At 45.6% G+C, this 19,412-nt stretch overlaps 1 protein-coding gene across 2 annotated transcripts in view; it reads right to left on the bottom strand.

The window, feature by feature from the left end:
* The window catches only part of XYLT1 (xylosyltransferase 1), a 312,287-nt gene that overhangs the window by 42,684 nt on the left and 250,191 nt on the right, over positions 1–19,412 (bottom strand). For both annotated transcript variants that reach the window (XM_033416459.2, XM_004285733.3), the window contains exons 6-8: positions 18,645–18,725; positions 3,831–4,047; positions 542–718 (exon numbers count right to left, since the gene is read on the bottom strand). In XM_033416459.2, coding sequence (XP_033272350.1) covers positions 542–718; positions 3,831–4,047; positions 18,645–18,725 — 475 coding nt within the window. The remainder of the gene's footprint in view (positions 1–541; positions 719–3,830; positions 4,048–18,644; positions 18,726–19,412) is intronic.

The following is a 19,412-nucleotide window of genomic DNA, read 5'->3' as shown; positions in this document are numbered from 1 at the left end:
AGTATGGCCTTTGGAAACAGATATGTTGGGCTATGTGACCTTGCATAAAGTTATGGAACTTTCTCTGCCTCAGTTTCCCTATCTCTAAAATGGAATAATAATCTATGTATGTATCTTCTAAGGCTGTTGTGGGGTTAATGGGTCAATACAGGGAAAGTGGTTAGAACATCCCTTGCATGGTGTTAGTGATCAAGAAACGTTGGCTACTGTTGACGTTGTTATGATTATCATCAAGAACCAGGGTTGGGGGGGCTTCCCTGGTGGCGCAGTGGTTGAGAGTCCGCCTGCCGATGCAGAGGACACGGGTTCGTGCCCCAGTCCGGGAAGATCCCACATGCCGCGGAGCGGCTGGGCCCGTGAGCCATGGCCACTGAGCCTGAGCATCCGGAGCCTGTGCTCCACAGCGGAAGAGGCCACGGCAGTGAGAGGCCCGCGTACCGCAAAAAAAAAAAAAAAAAAGCAGGGTTGGGAATTGCAGGATCCAATGACCTGCAGGGCTGCCTTGGATGCCTGCAGACGCTGGCCGGAAGGCGCGGCTCACCTGGAAGCGGTGGAAGTCCTGCGGCTTGAAGTCGTTGGGGGAGCAGCCGCACCAGTCCACGATGTGCTTGTACTGGCACTTGCAGCCCAGCTTGCGGTTCCAGTTGGTGATGCGCAGGTTGTTGTCCACCATGGTGTCGCAGTGGGGACTGTTCTCCAGGACCGTGTGGAAGAAGGACTGCGGGGCAGAGAGGGGCCAACCTGAGACCTCGTCCAGCCTCCCTCGAGTGGGCTGGGGTGAGGGGTCCTTCCCGAGGGCCACCTGACAGTGAAGGGACTCTCCTGGAGACTCAGCTGTTCTCTCTGCAAATGGGGTCAGTGCCAGTCCAGGCCAACCAAGGGTACCCTGGAGGTTTTGTCCAGGGTGGCTTAATGCTGCTTAGAAGTTACTGCTCCGAGTGTTTCTCTAAGACGTCTCTCCCCAGCAGCCTAGAAACTGATTTCAAGACATCTCTTATCACCCAGAACATCCTCTGTCCGCTCAGCAGAGAGAGAAAGTCCCTTAGGGTATGTCAACACATGGGGACCAGAGAAAAACACTGGGACAAGTTTGTAGAAAACCCTGGGCCAAAAGGGCTCTTGATTTTGCAAATAGTTAGACCTGAAACCAAAGAGACTTAGGTCTGAGATATCTTGAAAACAAAGATTGAAGCTCTGGAATTTCACTCCTGGGAGAGGGAGGCCAGAATCACGGATGCCCTCCTGCCCTAGTCACTGGAGTAGCGACTACAACACTGTGAGGGGAGGAGGTGGGGGTCCACTGGGCTTCCCACTGTCCGTGCTGCTGAACCAGGCGCCGTAATCTCCCCCCATTCCTGAGGCTTGGTCAACCTCTCCTAGGAATCTGAGAAAGAGGCAATGTTGAGAGTGAAAAGAGAGACCAGAGAAGAGACACATAGTTGGAGCTGCTGAAAGAGAGAGAGACGGTGTGTGTGTGTGTGTGTGTGTGTGTGTGTGTGTGTGTGTGAGAGAGAGAGAGAGAGGGGGGGGGGGGAGAGAGAGAGAGAGAGAGAGAGAGAGAGAGAGAGAGAGAGAGAGAGAGAGAGAGGGAGAGAGAGAGAGAGAGAGAGAGAGACTGACTTCTATTTGGACAACTGTTTTATAACAACCTCAGATACCAGGCAGATACGTTCTCCCCTGCTCTCTGCTTCCTAGGGAAAGTTGCTGGGGAACACGTGTCTTCCTGTTACAAATTCATGGCACAGCCTTCAGATTTCTTCTAAACTGGTCCCCTGGAGGTGGTCTGGGAGAAGGGCAGGACAGAAAGGCTGGGATGGAGGAGGTGGGATCTAACAGGGATGCTGGAGTGTAAAGTGCCTGTGTGTGCTGGGAAGTGGGTGATGGTTGGGACAGAGAGAACCAGCATTGGGATGGGCACCTTGATTAAACAGCCAAAGCCCCAAACAGTCTCTTCTCAATGGGTGAGTGGACAAAATGAGGCTCTATCCACACCCCAGCTGCCCTTCTTATGATGTTAAATGACATGCCTGTGAACCTGCATTTTAAGCTGAATTGTCTATAAGCCCAGAGAGGCACATATTCTCCATCAAGCAGTGGGGGAAAGTACCCAATTATCGATTGCCCTGTGTCCTTTTGTAATGATACAGAAATTCCCTGCAAGATAATGGATGAGGAGGTTATCAGACTTGATAGAAAAGGTGATTTTTGCTGAAATAGGATTAAAAGCTGATTACTTAACATGTGTGCAGAATAGCAAAACCTGGCCCAGTGATGACAAGCCCATCATCCCTCAGGATTGAAGTGGGCAGTCAGCCTTACTCAGAGCTTGGCCTTGCCCCAGATGTCGGTGAGGGATGTGGAAACCATCAAATGAGTTGCACTGTCTTGTCTGGCCTAGAAACACACAATCTGAGTGGTCCAGAGATGGGGCACAGCCAGGAATGGTGGGCCATTCATGGGAGGTGTTGCAGGCTCAATAGCAACAGAACCAGCTCTGGAATTTTCTGAAGTTGGAAATTAGGGTGAAAGTGAACTGGAGGTCAGGGAGCTAATCTAGAATCTCTCAGTCCAGGTCTGATAAGAAGGCCACTGGCGTGTCAGGGGCAACACTTCAGCACTGAGTCCCTACCCATTTCCAGATGGGGCTGGGGCTGTTTCAGAATACCCTGCAATCTTACACAATAGGACTTCTGAAATGGACTGAATGTTTGTGTCCCCCGCAAAATTCATAGTTTGAAATCCTAACCCCCAATGTGACAGTGTGAGGAGGTGGTGCCTTTGGGAGGTGATTAAATCATGAGGGTGGGGTCCTCATGAATGGGATTAGTGCCCTTATAAAGGGGACCCTCACCCCTTCTGTCATGTGAGGACACAGCAAGGACTATCAGTAGTCAGCCTGCAACCCAGAAGAGGGATCTCACCTGACCATGCTGGCATCCTGATCAAGGTCTTCTAACCTCCAAAACTATAATAAGTACATCCCTTTTATTGTATTTTGTTTTAGCACCCTGAACTAAGACAGTTTCCCATCCTGAGGTCTGAAAAGTGGTGACAGACTTCCCAGAGCTTTTCAAATACTTCCAAAAGCCGACAGGAAATGCCGAGTCCCAAGCATTTGGACACAGTGACTGTCAATGCAGGGGGCTAGTGCAAACCCAACAGAAGCCCTGGCTTTGGGATCACTGGAATTTCTGGTGTGACTGATGAGGCCAAAACTACTGTCTGTCAGGGAATGATAGAATACTATTCAAAATTAGAAAAGGAATTCTTGGGGTTGAAAAGTTATTACAGGATTGGTAAATGTGGAGGATCTGTCAAAAGTTGATGTGGGTGTTTCCTGAAAAAGCCAGCATATACAGTTGTGCAGGTTACACACTGTACAATTCTAGGGGGCACTGTTGCTATTGTAGGTATGAGAGCTTTGTATTTATATAAATAACAGTTTCCTGAAAAATGGCAATAAAGTGTCTTGTTCTAACAAAATCAGTATATGGTGATGGTTTTATGACCAACGGGAGCCAAGTGTCTTGAGGAAGAACTGCCTTTTTTACTTTACATCTTTAAAGATGTTGTCTAGATTGCTGGGGGCAGCATTGTGCATCTACTCCATACAACCTCTATGTAGACTGGAGGGGACCAGGGGCCCTGCTGTGACAGCAAGGTCCCTGGTAGCCAAAACAGTTCCCCATCTTCCTCTGGATGTTTGGAGGACAACGTATTGAACCCTGCGTGGCTTTGCCAAAAATTCAGCAAAAAATTCAGCATCCACTTTGCTCCAAAGGCTAGAGCCAACCCCTACCTTTCCCAGGGATTTTTTCCTGGATACTCACCTCTGCAGGAAGCAGGGTGTAGGAGTAGAATTGCTTCATTTTGGTCACCAGATCGTCTGTGGAGAACGTCACATACTCAACAAACTTCCGGTTTAGCAGGAACCAATCTGAGCCGCCATCCACGGCGATGCCCTCTGGGATCCGCCGGTCCCCCAGGCGCCACATGTGGGCATCACACTCCAGAAAGAGCCGGTCCAGGCCCTGTTTCCGGATGAACCTGGGCAAGAAAAAGTAGTGCTTAGCCCTGAAAGAGCGCCACCTAGAGTCCAAATGAAATGGCACAGTCTCGGCAATAAAGGCATTTATTGAGTACTGGATACTGAGCTAGGGGCTCTGTGTGTAGTTTTTCACTTGATCTTCACAAGTGAGGCTGGTGTCTATAACCCTATGAGGTAGGTACTATTATTATGCCCATTTTACAGATGAGGACACAGAAGCTTAGAGAGCTTAGGAGACTTGCCCACCCAGCACAATTAGATGGCAATGATCATCTGCTACATCTGCTTCCTCTTTAGAGAACTTTTGAAATCACCTTTTCATGCCATGGATGCCTTGGCCGTTTGGTGAATACAGCCTAGGGACCCTCATCTCAGAATAATGCTTTTATTTTTTTAATTTATTTTTTAAAATTAATTAGTAAATTAAGTATAGTTGATTTACAATATAGTGTTAGTTTCAGGTGTACAGCAAAGTGATTCATATATATATATATACACACACACACACACACATATATATATATATATACACATATATATATATACATATATATATTTCAGATTCTTTTCCTTTATAGCTTGTTACAGGATATTGAATATAGTTCCCTGTGCTATACAGTAAATCCTTGATGTTCATCTGTTTTATATATAGCAGTGTGTATCTGTTAATCCCATACTCCCAATTTATCCCATTGCAGAATAATGCTTTTAAATGCATACAACAAAAATACACAGGGTTACAAAATATTTTCAAAAACACCAAAGTGATGATATAGTAATTTACATGATTCTTGATTCACACATTAAAATGAGTATTACAAAATATTTTTTAAAACACCACATTTATGATAATTACATGTGTTTCCTTTTTAACACATTTAATCACAAGGTCTTGTAGTAGGTCTAAAAACTACTGTAATTTTGAAGAAGAGGTGAGCATATATGACATTTAGAAGTGGATGCCTCAATTATAACGCGATTTGAAAATATGTGATTCCTGGGCCTTTCCTGGCGGTTCAGTGGTTAAGACTCCGCGCTTCCAATGCAGGGGGCATGTGTTCGATCCCTGGTTAGGGAACTAAGATCCAATATGTCACGTGGCATGGCCAAAAAAAAAAAAAGTGATTCCTAACAGTAACTGCTAATACTGTGGTGGTTTGTTACCCTACATTTTGCCTACATTTAGCTAGATTTCAGTTAGAGTTTAGTGAAAATTAAGATCATTTTCTTCCTATTCAAAGTCACAGACCCCTGAATTCTATCCATGAACCTCAGATTAATAACTCCTGCTCTAGGACACACACACACACACACACACACACACACACACACACACACACACACACACACACACACACACACTCTTGGGATTCTGCAAGCCAGGCAAGGTGGAACTGGCATTTCCTAATTTGTAGATACAGAAATCAAAGGTCAAAGAGCGGGTAAGGGGGGTGTGTTGGGAGGGTAGACAGAACTAGGGCCAAACTCTCTGGCCAAAACTCTCAGTTCATTTGCAGTTAGCATTAACTTCGCACCTACTGTGTGCCAGGCATGTGCTGGCCTTGAGGCAAGGAGAAGTGAGGATGGTCCCTGCTCCTCAGGAGCTGGTTATCTCGTTGGGAGTTTATTGTCTACAGGTCTCCCCGCCCAGGGATCCTGCTGCCCCTCCAGCTCATACAACATAAAATCAACCATTTTAAAGCATACACTTCAATGGCATTCGTTCATTCACGAGGTTGTGCAATCGTCATCTCTACTTTCAAAATATTTTGTCACCCCCAAAGGAGACCCCCATCCTCACCAGCAGTTGCTTCCCATTCCCCCTTCCCTCCAGTCCCTGGCAATCCATCTATGGATTTTCCTACTCTGCATATTTCTTATAGAGAGAATCACACAAGTTGTAGTCTCTTCCACTCAGCTTCGTGTTTTCAGGGTTCCTCCACATTGTAGCAAATAACGGGGCTTCATTCCCTTGTTTCTGTCTGCCCAGCATCCATTGTCTGGGAATCACACCTTGACTTTATTTTGGACACTTGCTCACCCTCAACTCTCAGTTCACTTGGCTTGCCTCACCCCCAGCACCAGGGGTGGGAACACGACTCAGCCTGGTCAGTCAGAGTATTCCACCTGCTTGGCTGCCATAATTGCTTCCTGGATGCGCACGCACCTCAAGCTGAGTCTGAGACTAGGTTCTGGAGTTTTGCTGGAAATACTAGGAAGGAGGGCTTTTCTAGGGGACTTTTTTCTGCAAGAATGCAAGCTGAGGGCTGCTGACAGCCATCTTGTCACCATGAGTATAGAGGTTGTCTGATCATGAAGGTAACATAGAAGAGAAGACAAAAAAAGAGAGACGGAGAATGGGAGGGAGGGAGGGAGGAAGTAAGGGAGGGGGAGAGGCAGACAGACAAGGCCTTGATGACTCTGCTTGAGACCCTGGATCTTGCTATACCTGATTCACCCCCAGACTTGTCAGTAAAGTGCGTAAGGCATTTTAAGATGGGATTCCGTGACTTGCAATTGAAAGAGTCCTGACTAATACATTCCCGAATGATTTCACCTTTGTCATTACCGTGATGAATGCAAATGTTCTTAGGCTCCAGATAGGGCAGGTAGCCATGGCTGTGGCACATTAATGCCACCTCTTCCACTAGAGCAGGCTGCATCCCCCATTGTGTGTCTAGAGGTCTTTGAGCCTCCATGGCAGACCTCATCTCTGTCTTCACATCAGAGTTACCTGTCTCCTCTGAGGTAGATGCTGTGCTCACTAGAACTGATCTTGGCTTCCTCCTTTCTGCCTACCTTACAGGTCCTGGAAGCGTACAAGGCATCTGCTCAGGAAAGGTCTATGGTGATGACCAGACGTCAGAGCATAGAAGCTGAAGACAGTCCCACCCTGTTGGTCATGCTGAATTCTACAAAGAATCTCTCCCATTGGGCCTCCCACAAATCCACCAAAGGGAACTGCCTGAAACCTCACTAATAAACCCACATCCCTAGCATTTTCTTCTGCATAAATAGAAGACCTGCTTCTTGACATTGGTCGCTCACTGAGCACGATGGTGTAATATATTTAATTCTTAACCAAACTGATGCTACTGTAATAAAAATGGTGACAACAACGATGCTGGTGGTGAACGGACTTAATTCTGCTAAAATGTGCTTTCCATCTACATTGCAATGTGGCTCTACCAGTAACCAGCTGGGTGAATTTGGAAAATGATGACCGTGACTCAGTTTCCCCCATGGGAAACTGACAAAGTTGGGCTAGGTCTAGGTTATAAAATTAAATGTCTACAGGGGTCAGACAAATAATATAAGTTTGTGAGGGGGGCTTAGTATAAGGTAACAGGGTAGGTGGAGTTAGCAAAGACGTAGAGACTGCATTTTCTGAAAAGCACTCAAGTCCCTTAAAAAAAGCATCTCTGGCTAAATAAGACATATCTCTAGGCTGAATCCAGCCCACAGACCACCAGTCATAATAACGCTGGGTTAGGTAATCTCTAGGGTACTTTCCAGCTGTGACATTCTCTAAGTCCCTCTGTTATACTCAGCAAGAGGTGTGGGGCAAGCATTAGACGGACGCATGGGAGCCCAGAGAAGGCTGACAGCTTTTCTGAGGATACAAACAAGGGCAGAAGCCGACCAGAAGACCCACGTGCCCAGCATCCCTGGCCCTGTCCTTCCCCTAACACACCTTTCCTAGTGCAAAACCCAAGTTCGTTAGCAAAGCCATGTTCTCTCTGGGGAGCGACCTGGTGAAGGGTTTCCAATACGCTCACCATAGCACTCACTGACACTCACGGACCCACTGAAGGAAGCCGCCGAGGCTGCGGAAATAAAATCCTACCTCGACTCTGGCTGGTGCCAATCATATGATAATGTCCAGTGGGCACACTTAACTGTGTTTAAAACTTTAAATTTGACATACTCTATATCAAAACTTACATGGTAATCAAGACCAACTGAGAATAAGAGAGAGAGAGAGAAGAAATACAGGTGGGACGACTTGCAGAATTTTTCTTTCCGTGGAGCAGCTTTTTAATTTCATGTTCCATTAGATGGGATAACAGCATCATCTTGCAATTTTAATGTGATGACCCGGACCGCAATATCCAAATACAATATTTATGCAGTGATCTCCAAAATGAAATATTCATGGGGTTGGGAGATTGGCCGCTGTATTGACTGCCTTCAAAAACTGATAAGCTGCAAAGACATGCTTTGGTTAATTATGAGTAAACAGAGACCACAGATTGCCTAGGTATCAGAAAGGGGCTACCAGGAGCTTAGGTCTGGACTCAGATAAGGTGGCAGACGCCCAGAGTCTGGGTATCTAGCAGGCGAAAAGAATCAGCTGTTTCAACAGTGATTTGCTTTTTATTCTTCCCTGTGGATTTACTATAACTTGAAAAGGTAAAGGTCGGAAACCATAGTAAGTTTATGAACACCCAGGTGAGTCTTGTCATCAATGCTGGCTCACCGGGAAAAGGTGCACGGCTCTCTCACCTGAGGGATGGAGGGAAGATTTGCAGCAATGGGCCCAATTCACAGAAGGTGACCAATGATGCTGCCCTCCTTTCAGTTTTGTTTCCAGTTGACCTGGTTACCTGGTAGAACTGGGCTCAACAGGTGATACCATAGAAGAGCAGACATGCAGAGGATCTGGTACCAATGCTGTCTTCGCTTTCACTGAGAAGTGGGGCTGGCTTAACTTCTCTGAATGCCAGTTTCCTCACCTGTAGGATGAGCTCCATGACACCTGTCCTAACAAGTTCCCAAATCAGCTGCAAAATTGTGATGGGTGACTGTTTACAAAGGTCCTTGCAAAGTAAGCACTCTTCACCCAAGCAATGGGCTGACCCAACCATCAGTTCTTTTTTTCATAGAGACACCATCCCTCCCCAATCCTCCTTTGGTGTTTTATTTTTCTCCATAGCGCTTTTCACTTTCTAATATAATATACAAGGTATTTATTTAGTTTATTGCCTATTTCTACTACTGAATGTAAGCCCCAAGAGGGCAGAGATTTTGATCACCTCTGTATTCTACTACAGTGCCTAACATACAGCCAGTGCCCAATAAATATTTGTTGAGGGAATGAATAAAGGGAACAGTAACAGCCACGTCTGTCAGGCAATCAGGAGGTAGCTGCCATTAGTTAGCCAGGTATCAGATTTTTCTAACACACGTTCGACAGACAAAGGAACTGAATCACAGGAAGGTTAAGTAATTTCTCCAAAGTCACGCAGCTAACAGGCCTAGACTTGAATCCAGGTCTGGATGAATCCAATGCAAATGCTTAACTACTCTGCCATTTTTCATCTCAATTCGCCAGGGTCCCTCCAAAAGGACCCAAATGAAGGATCTGAGAACTTCTAATTCCTCAAAAAGACAATGCCCGGAAATGAGTGAACCAAGAGAAAACGGCTCATTGCTGGTTGGAAGAGGCTTTCAGCCAGTCCTCACAAGGGCTTCTGTCTTCAGAATAGGTTACTTAAGGGCAAACGTGGTATCGTTTGCATTTGGTTTTACCTCCTGGGCTCTCAGGGATGGTTTGCCTCCCTGAGATTTTTCTCTACTGTCACGATATGGGACAAAGTCAGAGCTAAATACGCTTCGACTAGGATGTCACAAGGACCCAATCTACTCAGTTGGGCATCAAAGGAAATCAGATGGAGGATGGCAAGGGGTCCTGAATCTCCCCCACGGGATAAGAGGTCAGTTAAGAAAGTATCTGTAGCCTCTGGAAATGGCCTCAGAAAGGGCAGACAATGAAGAAGTCTCTCAATTCAGTTAACTCCCTGGCTACAATCTCGGTATATTCATCAAGTGTGGAATTATTCCAAAACTGTCTTGTCCTGTAATGAATTCTGAAAGGAAGAACACTGCCCCTCAGATTTTACAGCATGTTTGAGCAAGAAGGAATCTCAGCAATCAGCTAACATAACTAATTTTACAGATAAAAAACCCCAACACACCGAGATTCAGAAAGGACGTGTGATCCAAAGTCACACAGCCTAGAAAAATATTTTCTCTTCTTCTATTTCTCTCTCCAGCGATCTCCCACTGAACCCAGATTACTCCTTTAGCCTAAGTACAACCTAAGCATTTTAGTTTAAAAATAAAGTCACGGAACAAAGCATGAAAACACAATGTATGGAATCAGCCAGCTATGTGAATGGACTCACACAAAACAGCCATGTCACACAGGCGCCAAACTTTGGGCTCTGGAGCCAGAATATTTGGTACAAGTCCTGGATTTGCCACTAACCTTGGGCGACCTGAACATGGATGCCTCAGCTTCTTACATGGAAACTGGCGATCGTCATAATATCTGCCTCAGAGAGTTTAAGTGAGATTATATTATATATGGAGAGGGCTTAGCGTAGTGCTCGGCACTTAGTAAGTGCTTAATAAGTGTTCACCAAGATACTTAACTTTTCCCCTCATCAAGCCAGAAAATTAAAACTTCTATCTGTCCTCTTCTCTGTTCTGGGATTTGGTAGACAGGCACGTGTAGGGCATCTCCACAGCTAAGGAGAAACCTTAGCTTATGCTCTGAGAAGAATGACTTTTCAGCACCAAGGACAGAAGCCCCAAAGCCCTCACAGCGCACCCATGTCCTGCAATTATTTTAGTTCAGCAATGCCCATGGCTGTGGTGGTAGAGGGTGACAAGCAACACGGGCACCCTGATTCTGTCTGAGAACCACAAAGTACAAAACCCTCCCATCTTTCCAAGGCACAAGTCAGTGAGGATTCAGGTCACTGGGTTCCTAGTTTGGCAGCTCCACAGGGGCTCTGCTGGCCATTTCTCACATGTCCAGTGTGGGTTATGCCCCTTCCCAAGATGGGCTGGAGTCAGCTGTCAGGCCTCAACTCTGCAGTAGTTGGAAGAGAAAAGGGGCTCGGGGGATTTGCTCATTCAGCAACTCTCCAAGTCTCTGTGCTGAGAATATGGTTGTGAGGAAGACAGACATCATCCCTACCCTCTCTCTTCTAAGATGAAAAATAAAACCATAATATTTACCATTTATTGATCACTTGCTACTTTCTAGGTCCTGTTCCTAGTACTTAACATATATTCTCTCATTTAATCTTCATCACAATCCTATGAGGGTTCATTTTCCAAATGAAGGAACAAAGACACAGAAAGGTTAACTAATTTTCCCAAGGCTACACAGTTGGTTAGTGGCAAGGAAGGGATTCACACCTTAGCAGTCAGGCTCTGGATTCCACACTCTTAGCCACAAGACTATAACACTACTCTAGTAAATAGGTAAGTAGTCATAAACAGCTATGAAACACATGAATATGTAACTAGATGTTTGTGATAAGTGTTATACAGGAAGACTTAGAGTGCAATGACAAAATAAAGAGACAGGGACTTAATTAGTGGAGACTATTGGGGAAGACTCTGCTGAAGAGGTGGCACTGACAAGAAGCATGAGAAGGAACAAGTCATCTGAAGAATTTTGGGGAAGAGCTTCATAGGAGACAGAAATAGTGTGTGCAGGAGCCCAAATGAATGAAAAGAAGCTAACGTGGTAGGAGTGGAAGCTACAGGGAGAAGCTCAGCTTCACTACCTCACACCAGAGGAGACCAGTCACAGGAGAGGCAGACTCTGACCTGATTGGTGGAAGGAATGTATCAGCCATAAGTACACGTGGCCTGGACATGGCAGGAAACTCCACAATGAACATACTTAGGGAAATGGTACAGCACGGTGGCTAGGAATGTAGACTCTGGAGCCAGACTGCCAGGGTTCGAGTCTCTTTCCCCGTTCCCAAGCTGTGTGTTGTTTAATCTCTCTAGCCTCAGTGTCCCTATCTGGAAAATGGGCATGACAATGACTGCACTTACACCATGGGATTGTTGTGAAAATTGAAAGAATTAATATCTCTAAGGCATTTGGGACAGTCTCTGGAACACAGTAAACTCTATCATTACACATGCCCTGGGCAAAGAAAGCTGACTTGGTTTTGACATTCAGGAATGGAAAAAAACCCAGCCTGAGCAGAAATGCAGAGTTAGGGGCACAAATCCTGGAACTGAGAATCCCAGGCTTGGTGGCCCATGCTCTTCACATGGGCCCCAATCAGCTTGCACCTCCAAGAGTCTAAAGGTCCATTGAAGGCTAACTGATTTTCCCTATTTCACACATATTTATAAACAAAGTCTACTGCCTTCTGTTCTTATTGTAAAAGTAAAGGGGGCTTCCCTGGTGGCGCAGTGGTTGAGAGTCCGCCTGCTGATGCAGGGGACGCGGGTTCTGGGAAGATCCCACGTGCCACGGAGCGGCTGGGCCCGTGAGCCATGGTCGCTGAGCCTGCGCATCTGGAGCCTGTGCTCCACAGCAGGAGAGGCCACAACAGTGAGAGGCCCGTGTATCGCAAAAAAAAAAAAAATAACGCAGTTCCTCCATAAAAGGCATGGAACACAAAAAGAAAGAAAAGAAGGAAATAAATCATGCTCTACGTCTCAGAGAGGACACTGCACATATCGTCCTTCTAGCCTTTGGTCCACCTTTGACATGTATTGTTTTGAAAAAAGAAAAGATTGAAAGTCGACCTCAAAACTCATACGGAGGCCCACAGAGCGTCTGTGTACACAGCCTTGTATGGGTGCCCGTGTGATGCTAAGCTTTATTTTGACATGGCTACCATAACTGGATTAAATAAAGTGAACATGCAAACAGGGATAAACTCACCGGTTGGGTTTAAGAAAAGCAAGAGGGAAATGCAATCTGCTTTCCCCATTGGAGATGAGATATTAGTTACCTCCTCCCATCAATCATGGTACTAGGAGACAGATGGGGAGAGAGCTCTTCTCCTGATAAGCAAGTTGGCACCAAAGGGCCTCCTGAAAGCAGATTTGCTTGGAGGAGGTTCCTGGCCAGGCTCTCGATGGATTTGACGGCTTTCGGTTAAACAATTGCCTATTTATACATCAAGAGAGGTTTGGGCCTGAAGATTAGTTCAATGTCAGAGAGAAGAAGCTGCTTTAGCTGCCATTCTGGTGCCCAGCGAGGGGCTGCCGCCTCTAGCAGGTGGGCCCCAGACCAGGGAACAGGAAGAAACTTGTTTATGCCACTTCTGACCTGAGGGCTGGGACCCCTCCTAGCTTCCTTCTGGTCTAGTCTTCTTACATTTGAAATGCTAGCTGTTTCTCTAAGAGTTGTAGAAACTGTTTTGAAAACATGAATCACGTGTATATATACCATCTTCAAGGCTTTTCCACTGCTGTCACCATCACCACTATCAACATCACCACCATCATCAACTTCATATGCGTAACTAACTATTCCAAGAGCTTACTCACATATTCACTCATTTAATTCTTGCAGCAATTCTATGAGATTGGTTTTATTATCATGATTCCCATTTTACAGATGAGGAAACTGAAGCACAAGTGATGGATGTAACTTACCCAAGGCCACACACCTAGTGAGTGCTCAGCATATGAACGCTGGCAGTCGGGGTCCAGGACCCAGATTCTTAACTGCCATGCTATAGGTTTTATGACGTCTGTATGAGACTTTCCTTAATATTTCTTTTCTAAACCAACTTTAGATAGCTTCAACTGTTTTCTTTTAAACTTAGTCTTATTCTAAGCATCATGTCCATGAAATCATCGATTAGATGGCTAATTATATAAATTTTAGTTGATATACATAAAATCAGTACTAACTCTCCCATGATGCCCATTCATGAACACCCCAAAATAATCTCACATATCACTGGTGGACTGTGAACACACTCTGGGATAGGGTGACTCTAGAAAGTAGGGGGAGGACTAATTTTCCTCTCTTGCTCCTTTAAAAATGATTCTGCTTAAAATCAGCAGAGCTTTGCTCTTTCATCCACACACTCCAAGAACTGAAAACAACAGGTCCTCTCAGATGCAGTCACTAATCATGGGGGGATAAAAGTCAGACCTAACCAGACTCCAATGCCAGCTGTGTGGAACCCTGAGCAAGTTAAACCAACTCTGCAAGCCTCAGTTGTACTCTTTAAAAGAGGATAACACAACTCGAAAGCGCCTGGCTCGGCACTTCCTGTGGTCAGCGAGGATACTCAGTCCTCCACAATCCCCACATCACTGTCCGGATCTTATAAAGAAGAGGACATGAAGACATGGAGAGTCAAAGCCATTTGTCAAAGTCCCCTGGCTGTCATACGGCAGAGCTGGCATTTTGGCACAGATGTCTGGACTCCATTGCCCACGCTCTTACCACCACACCACACTCTGCCCCAGGGCTAAGCACTGGGGCCCTGGTGACCTTGAATTATTTGGAGAACTTAGACCAATCAAGGCCGGAAAATTCCCAGAGGAAACTCTATTCCGGCTGGGAATGAGGGAAATGATTTTCCCTTTCCATCTCCCTGTAAGGGGCCTGTCCCTACACACTGAGCTTTGATCAGGCTGCCGAGATTTGGGAAACTTCTCCAATACTCCCCGAGCAGAACCCAGGAGTTCCTGGGGATGTTTGCCAAGACCTGCTTATTCAGGGCACTTACTTCTTTTAGCCCTGCAGAGGTTATCTGGGAAACTGGTAATTGTGCTATATGTCTTTCAATATATCTAGCTACTTCATTTTTGGAGGAAAGCAAGGAAATACAGTGAACACAACACTCCCCTTGATTTAATTATAGGAACAGTCAGGACCAATTTGGCAGTTATTAAAGTACCAGTTTGCCTTTATGCCATCTCTTAGCAGCGGGAGCTGGAAGTCCAAATTGGCTGCTAAAGGCTGAAGTTGGGGACGGGAAGGTCAAAACTGCTATTAGGAACCACGTGGAATTAAAAACTAAGGCACCCTGTGGCCTATTTGGTATCTCACTGCTTGCTTTTGTCCCTCTCCATCTCTCTGTCTTTTAAACTCTCTTCCTCTGTCACACTGTCTGGTCCCGAAGCATGAAGCATCAGAATGGGAAGGCATTTGCAGATCATGTCATTCAACTACTTTGTTTTTCAAAGGGAGAAAATGAAGCCCAGAGAAGCAGAGTGGCTGCCTCAAAGCCACCCAGCATATTGGAGGAAAGCAGGACCAGAACACAGACAGGCTGCATCACGCAGGGATTTGAGCTTGGGCTCTGGGGACACACTCACTTAGGTTTGAGCCCTAACCCTGCCCTAGTTGCGTGAGCTTAAGCAAGTTACTTCACTTCTCTGAGTCTCAGTTACCTTATCAGTAAAATGAGGCTAATACGTTGAGAAGGGTCACCGTCTGGAGCCAGAAAATTAAACACGAAGGGAAAGAGAACAGAAGTTAATGGGTGAGGGTGGTCAAAAGGTACAAACTTTCAGTTATAAAAGAAGTAAGTTCTGGGGATGTAATGTACGGCACGGTGACTACAGTTAATAATACTGTGTTGTACATATTTGAAATTTGCTATGATCTTAAAAGTTCTTATCACGAGAAAAAAGATTGTAACTATGGGTGGTGATGGATATTAACTAGACTTATTGTGGTGGTCCTTTTACAATATATACATATATTTAATTGTTATATCACTTACTTGAAACTAACATGTCGGTTATATATTAATTAAAAAAAAGATTCTTGCCAGTGAACTACTTGGCTATTTGATGTGATGTGTTTATTTTACTTTAACCCTCTCCAGAAATAATAAGAAATAATTAAGCAGCCAGAAAAAAAAAAAAAGAATTAACAGAGTCTGGGCTTGATGATATCATTTGAACTGCCTGATTCAGCTATGTCGGAAGTCAGATACTAAGGTTTTAGTTGCATCACCCAATAACTTCCCTTACCCTTTAAGCGAGTTTGAGCTGAGTTTCTGTCACTTCCCACCAAAAAAGGGTCCTTCCTAACATGCCATCAGTGCAGAGCCAGAGCGAAGCCCCACCCAGGCTGCGCCCGTGGGAGACGTGAGGGCAGATGGGCGTGGCTAGGTTTGTTCACTCAGCAGGTGAGGCCTCAACTGACAAAGAGGAGAAAGTCGCCGTCGACGGCTCATTTTACTACTGAATTAATTCTAAATTAATCTCCTGAATTCATCTAAGTGAGAGAATCCCAGCCGAGGACTCATGCGTGAGTGTTGGAACTTGTGAGCTGTTTTGTCCAGAGAGCCTTGGGTTTTAGGGTTTTAGAGGGAGATGCAAGCAACAACTCCTTAGCCTGCGTCTTTATCCTGCCCTTTATCCTGCTGTGCCGTTTGGGTACCACCTGTCAACTGCTGATGCACATCAACTGGACAAGATGTACTCATACACCCAGAGGCACAACTCTGGCCTATACACCATCTATTTATTTCTCCCACCTGCAATATTTGAGTCCAATGTTTATCATGGCAATGACATCATCACTACCACCACCACCACCATCATCATCTTCACAGGGCATTTATGATATGCCAAATGCTTTATATACAACATCTCATTTAATCCTTCCAACAATCTCGTGCGTGTAAGTCCATTAATGTTTCCTTTGTACAGATAAGGGAACTGGCTCAGAGAGGTTAAGTCACCAGTCCAGTGAAACACAGACAGGACGTGGTGGATTAGAACTTCAACCTAGGAGGTATGACCTCAAAACCTCATGATTTTAACCTCTGTGTTGTAGCCAGTTCCTAGCACAGGGCCTGGAAATAGTAGATAGAGAACAAATACTGAGCAGGCTGAAACAACAATACTAGGGTGGATGTAATTCAGACACAAGTCTATCAACTTACAGTGGATTCCTTTCTAACGATATGACTTTGCACAAAACATGTATTATAAGTTACTTGGAAGTGAAGAAGCATCTTCATTCTCTACCTAAGGGTGGGGATACCAATATCTGGTCTAGTTCTGACAACGTACCACCTGCATGGAATCTTGTTCAGCTCTACCCTGCTTCCATGGGCTTTGGGGCCAGAGAATTGGGTTCAAACTCCAGCACTTACCAGCTGTGTGACTTTGGGAAAATCATTTGGGCTCCCAAAGCTCCCCTTTCTTCTCCTGACAAATGGAGATAATAATACGTAGTTTTACATCGAGTGACTGTAAGAATAAAGTTGGATCCCGTGTGAAAAGGGCCCAGCAGAGCGATGTGCACTTAGCAGGAACACAGTCCACTATATGTCTACCATTCTTCTTTATCCACCAGGCCTCTCCAGTGTAGTGGCCAGAACATGCTATGTTTATCTGTGCTAATTTACAGAGCATCTTCAAGTCTGGGGGCTCCTTTTAAGTGTAAAGAATGCAGGCTGCCAGTAGGACAGGCCCAATCTAGAAATAGACAGCTGGATGCCATCAACATTAAAATTAAGGAAAATGATACAACCCAAGGATTCTGGGGTTACTTCTTGAGAGCTCAGGAAATGGAGCTCACTGCTTGCCTCTGTCCCCCCCTTCTGTGGATATCTGGGTAAAGGGGATCACAGAAACAGCTAAAATGACACCTCCGTCGGCAGTGGCAGAGAACACCTACAGCAGAGCCGGCAAACTGAAATGCCAACAGGGTGAGGTAGGGGAGAGGGCAGCAAGGGCTGCAGCAACCTGTAGAACGTGGGCTTTGTCTAAGAACCAGATCATAACTTCCGCGACAAAATTCAAGCACAGATGTAGTGGACCTTTGGCTCTTTTAAGATGAGCTGGAAATCTGGATTTCCCTGGGAAATATTGCTGTTTTTAAATGGGGCTATTAACTTTCAAATGAAGCACCTGAATTAAACAAGACAAAACCAGCACGAAGGCCAAAGAAAACACATTAACACGCTAAAGGTATCCTGTGAGCTGCCAGATTAAGTTCTGAAGGCAACGCTAGGAAAAGGCTCTAAGATGGCAGAGCGATCCTGGGCAGTGTTTTATGTCCAGTGGTGGAGTGGACCCTGTGGTCTCTCCTACAGAGGGTGCTCAAGACTGCGTCCCTTCCAGCTGATCTCTGGCCACGGGGATTTAGGCTCAGCTCAAAGCGGGACTGCAGTGATGCTGTTTGGCTCTGCTCAGTTTAAGTGAGAGAGGCACAACAGATCCAGGTTGGGCTCCTGGTGCCTCCAATCCCTGCCAACATCTTAGGCAGCAAGAGTGAGGCAATGGTGAGGGCGCAGCGCTGGGAGTCGGGATACTTGAGTTCAACTCCATGCTGGCATGAGACTCTTTCCTGCTAGAAGGTAAATTCCATGAGAGTGAGGATTTTGTCTTGTTCTCCTCTAGAAGGGTGCCTGGCACATGCTTGGCACTAAGTGAGTATTTGTTGAATGACTGGCTGACCGAATGAATGATCTGGGGACATCATTTACTTGAACTATGGGCCTCAGTCTTCCTACCAATAAATTGGGTATTAAAATGACTACCCTAGTTTCCTTGAAGGACAGCCATAATGTGATAATGGACTCATGAAAGGGCTTGGGGGAAAAGGTGTAAAGGACTAGGACATGATGAGACACATTCACTGTTATCTCTGTCCCTGGCTGGCAGGAGACACCATTTCAGATGCTACAAAGAAAGGGCCAAGGCCCATCCACGCCATGCCTCTCTCCCATCCTCAACTTTTCTCTGGCTGCATCAAACCAGCCTAGAAGGAAGCCCCCAAATGATCACTCAGATTTCCATTTCCCTTTTGCACAAGGGTAGGGGGAGGATACACTACCTGGCATTGTCCCGGCCGTGTGACTTCAAGAAATTCATATCTCGGTATCGGGAGAGAAATGCCACCAGCTGGTCATTTGTCCTGTGGAAGCAAACCGAGAGGAAAGTCAGGGTCCTCCAGAAATCATGGAGACTTTGTGTCCTGGCTCTTTTCTTTGTCACAGAAACCAGGTCCCCTCCTTCTTTCACACCATGCAGGTAGGTAAGGCATCTTCTTTCATATGTCGCCATCATTGAGCTTACCACAGTATGCTAAAATGGACTGTTTGTCTCTTACATACTCTATATGCTGTGAACTCCTTGAGAATAAGCCTAGTACCTTATTTGTTTTGGAATCTCCAGTGCCCAACACTGGGCTTGGCAAACCGTAAGGCATCAGTGAATACTTCAATGCCAGATACAGAGTAACCTCAGGGCCTTTGCACTTGCCGTGCCTGGGAAATTCTACCCCATATCTTTCCATGTCTGCTCTTGTCATCCAGGTCTCCTTTCAAATGTCACCTCTTCAGAGAGGCTTTTTTTTTTTGCTGCCCAACCTAAAGTAGCACCTGCCTCCCTCCACCCCCATCACATCACTATATTCACAACATGAGCTCCTCACCATCTGAAAGAGCTATATTTGCTTACATTAGGACGTAAGCTCTGTGAGGACAGAACCTAATGCAACTCACTCATCACTGGCACATGGTAAGAGGTACATTAATGTTTGTTGGATGAATGGATGACTCAAGGTGAGATGAGTTTAAACTGACTCCTTCAAATGTGTTTT

Source organism: Orcinus orca, chromosome 16, assembly GCF_937001465.1.
Source record: "Orcinus orca chromosome 16, mOrcOrc1.1, whole genome shotgun sequence".
In the NCBI taxonomy this organism is placed as follows: Eukaryota; Metazoa; Chordata; class Mammalia; order Artiodactyla; family Delphinidae; genus Orcinus; species Orcinus orca.
Note: the sequence above shows the minus strand (reverse complement) of the source record. Positions and strands in the feature narration are given on the sequence as shown.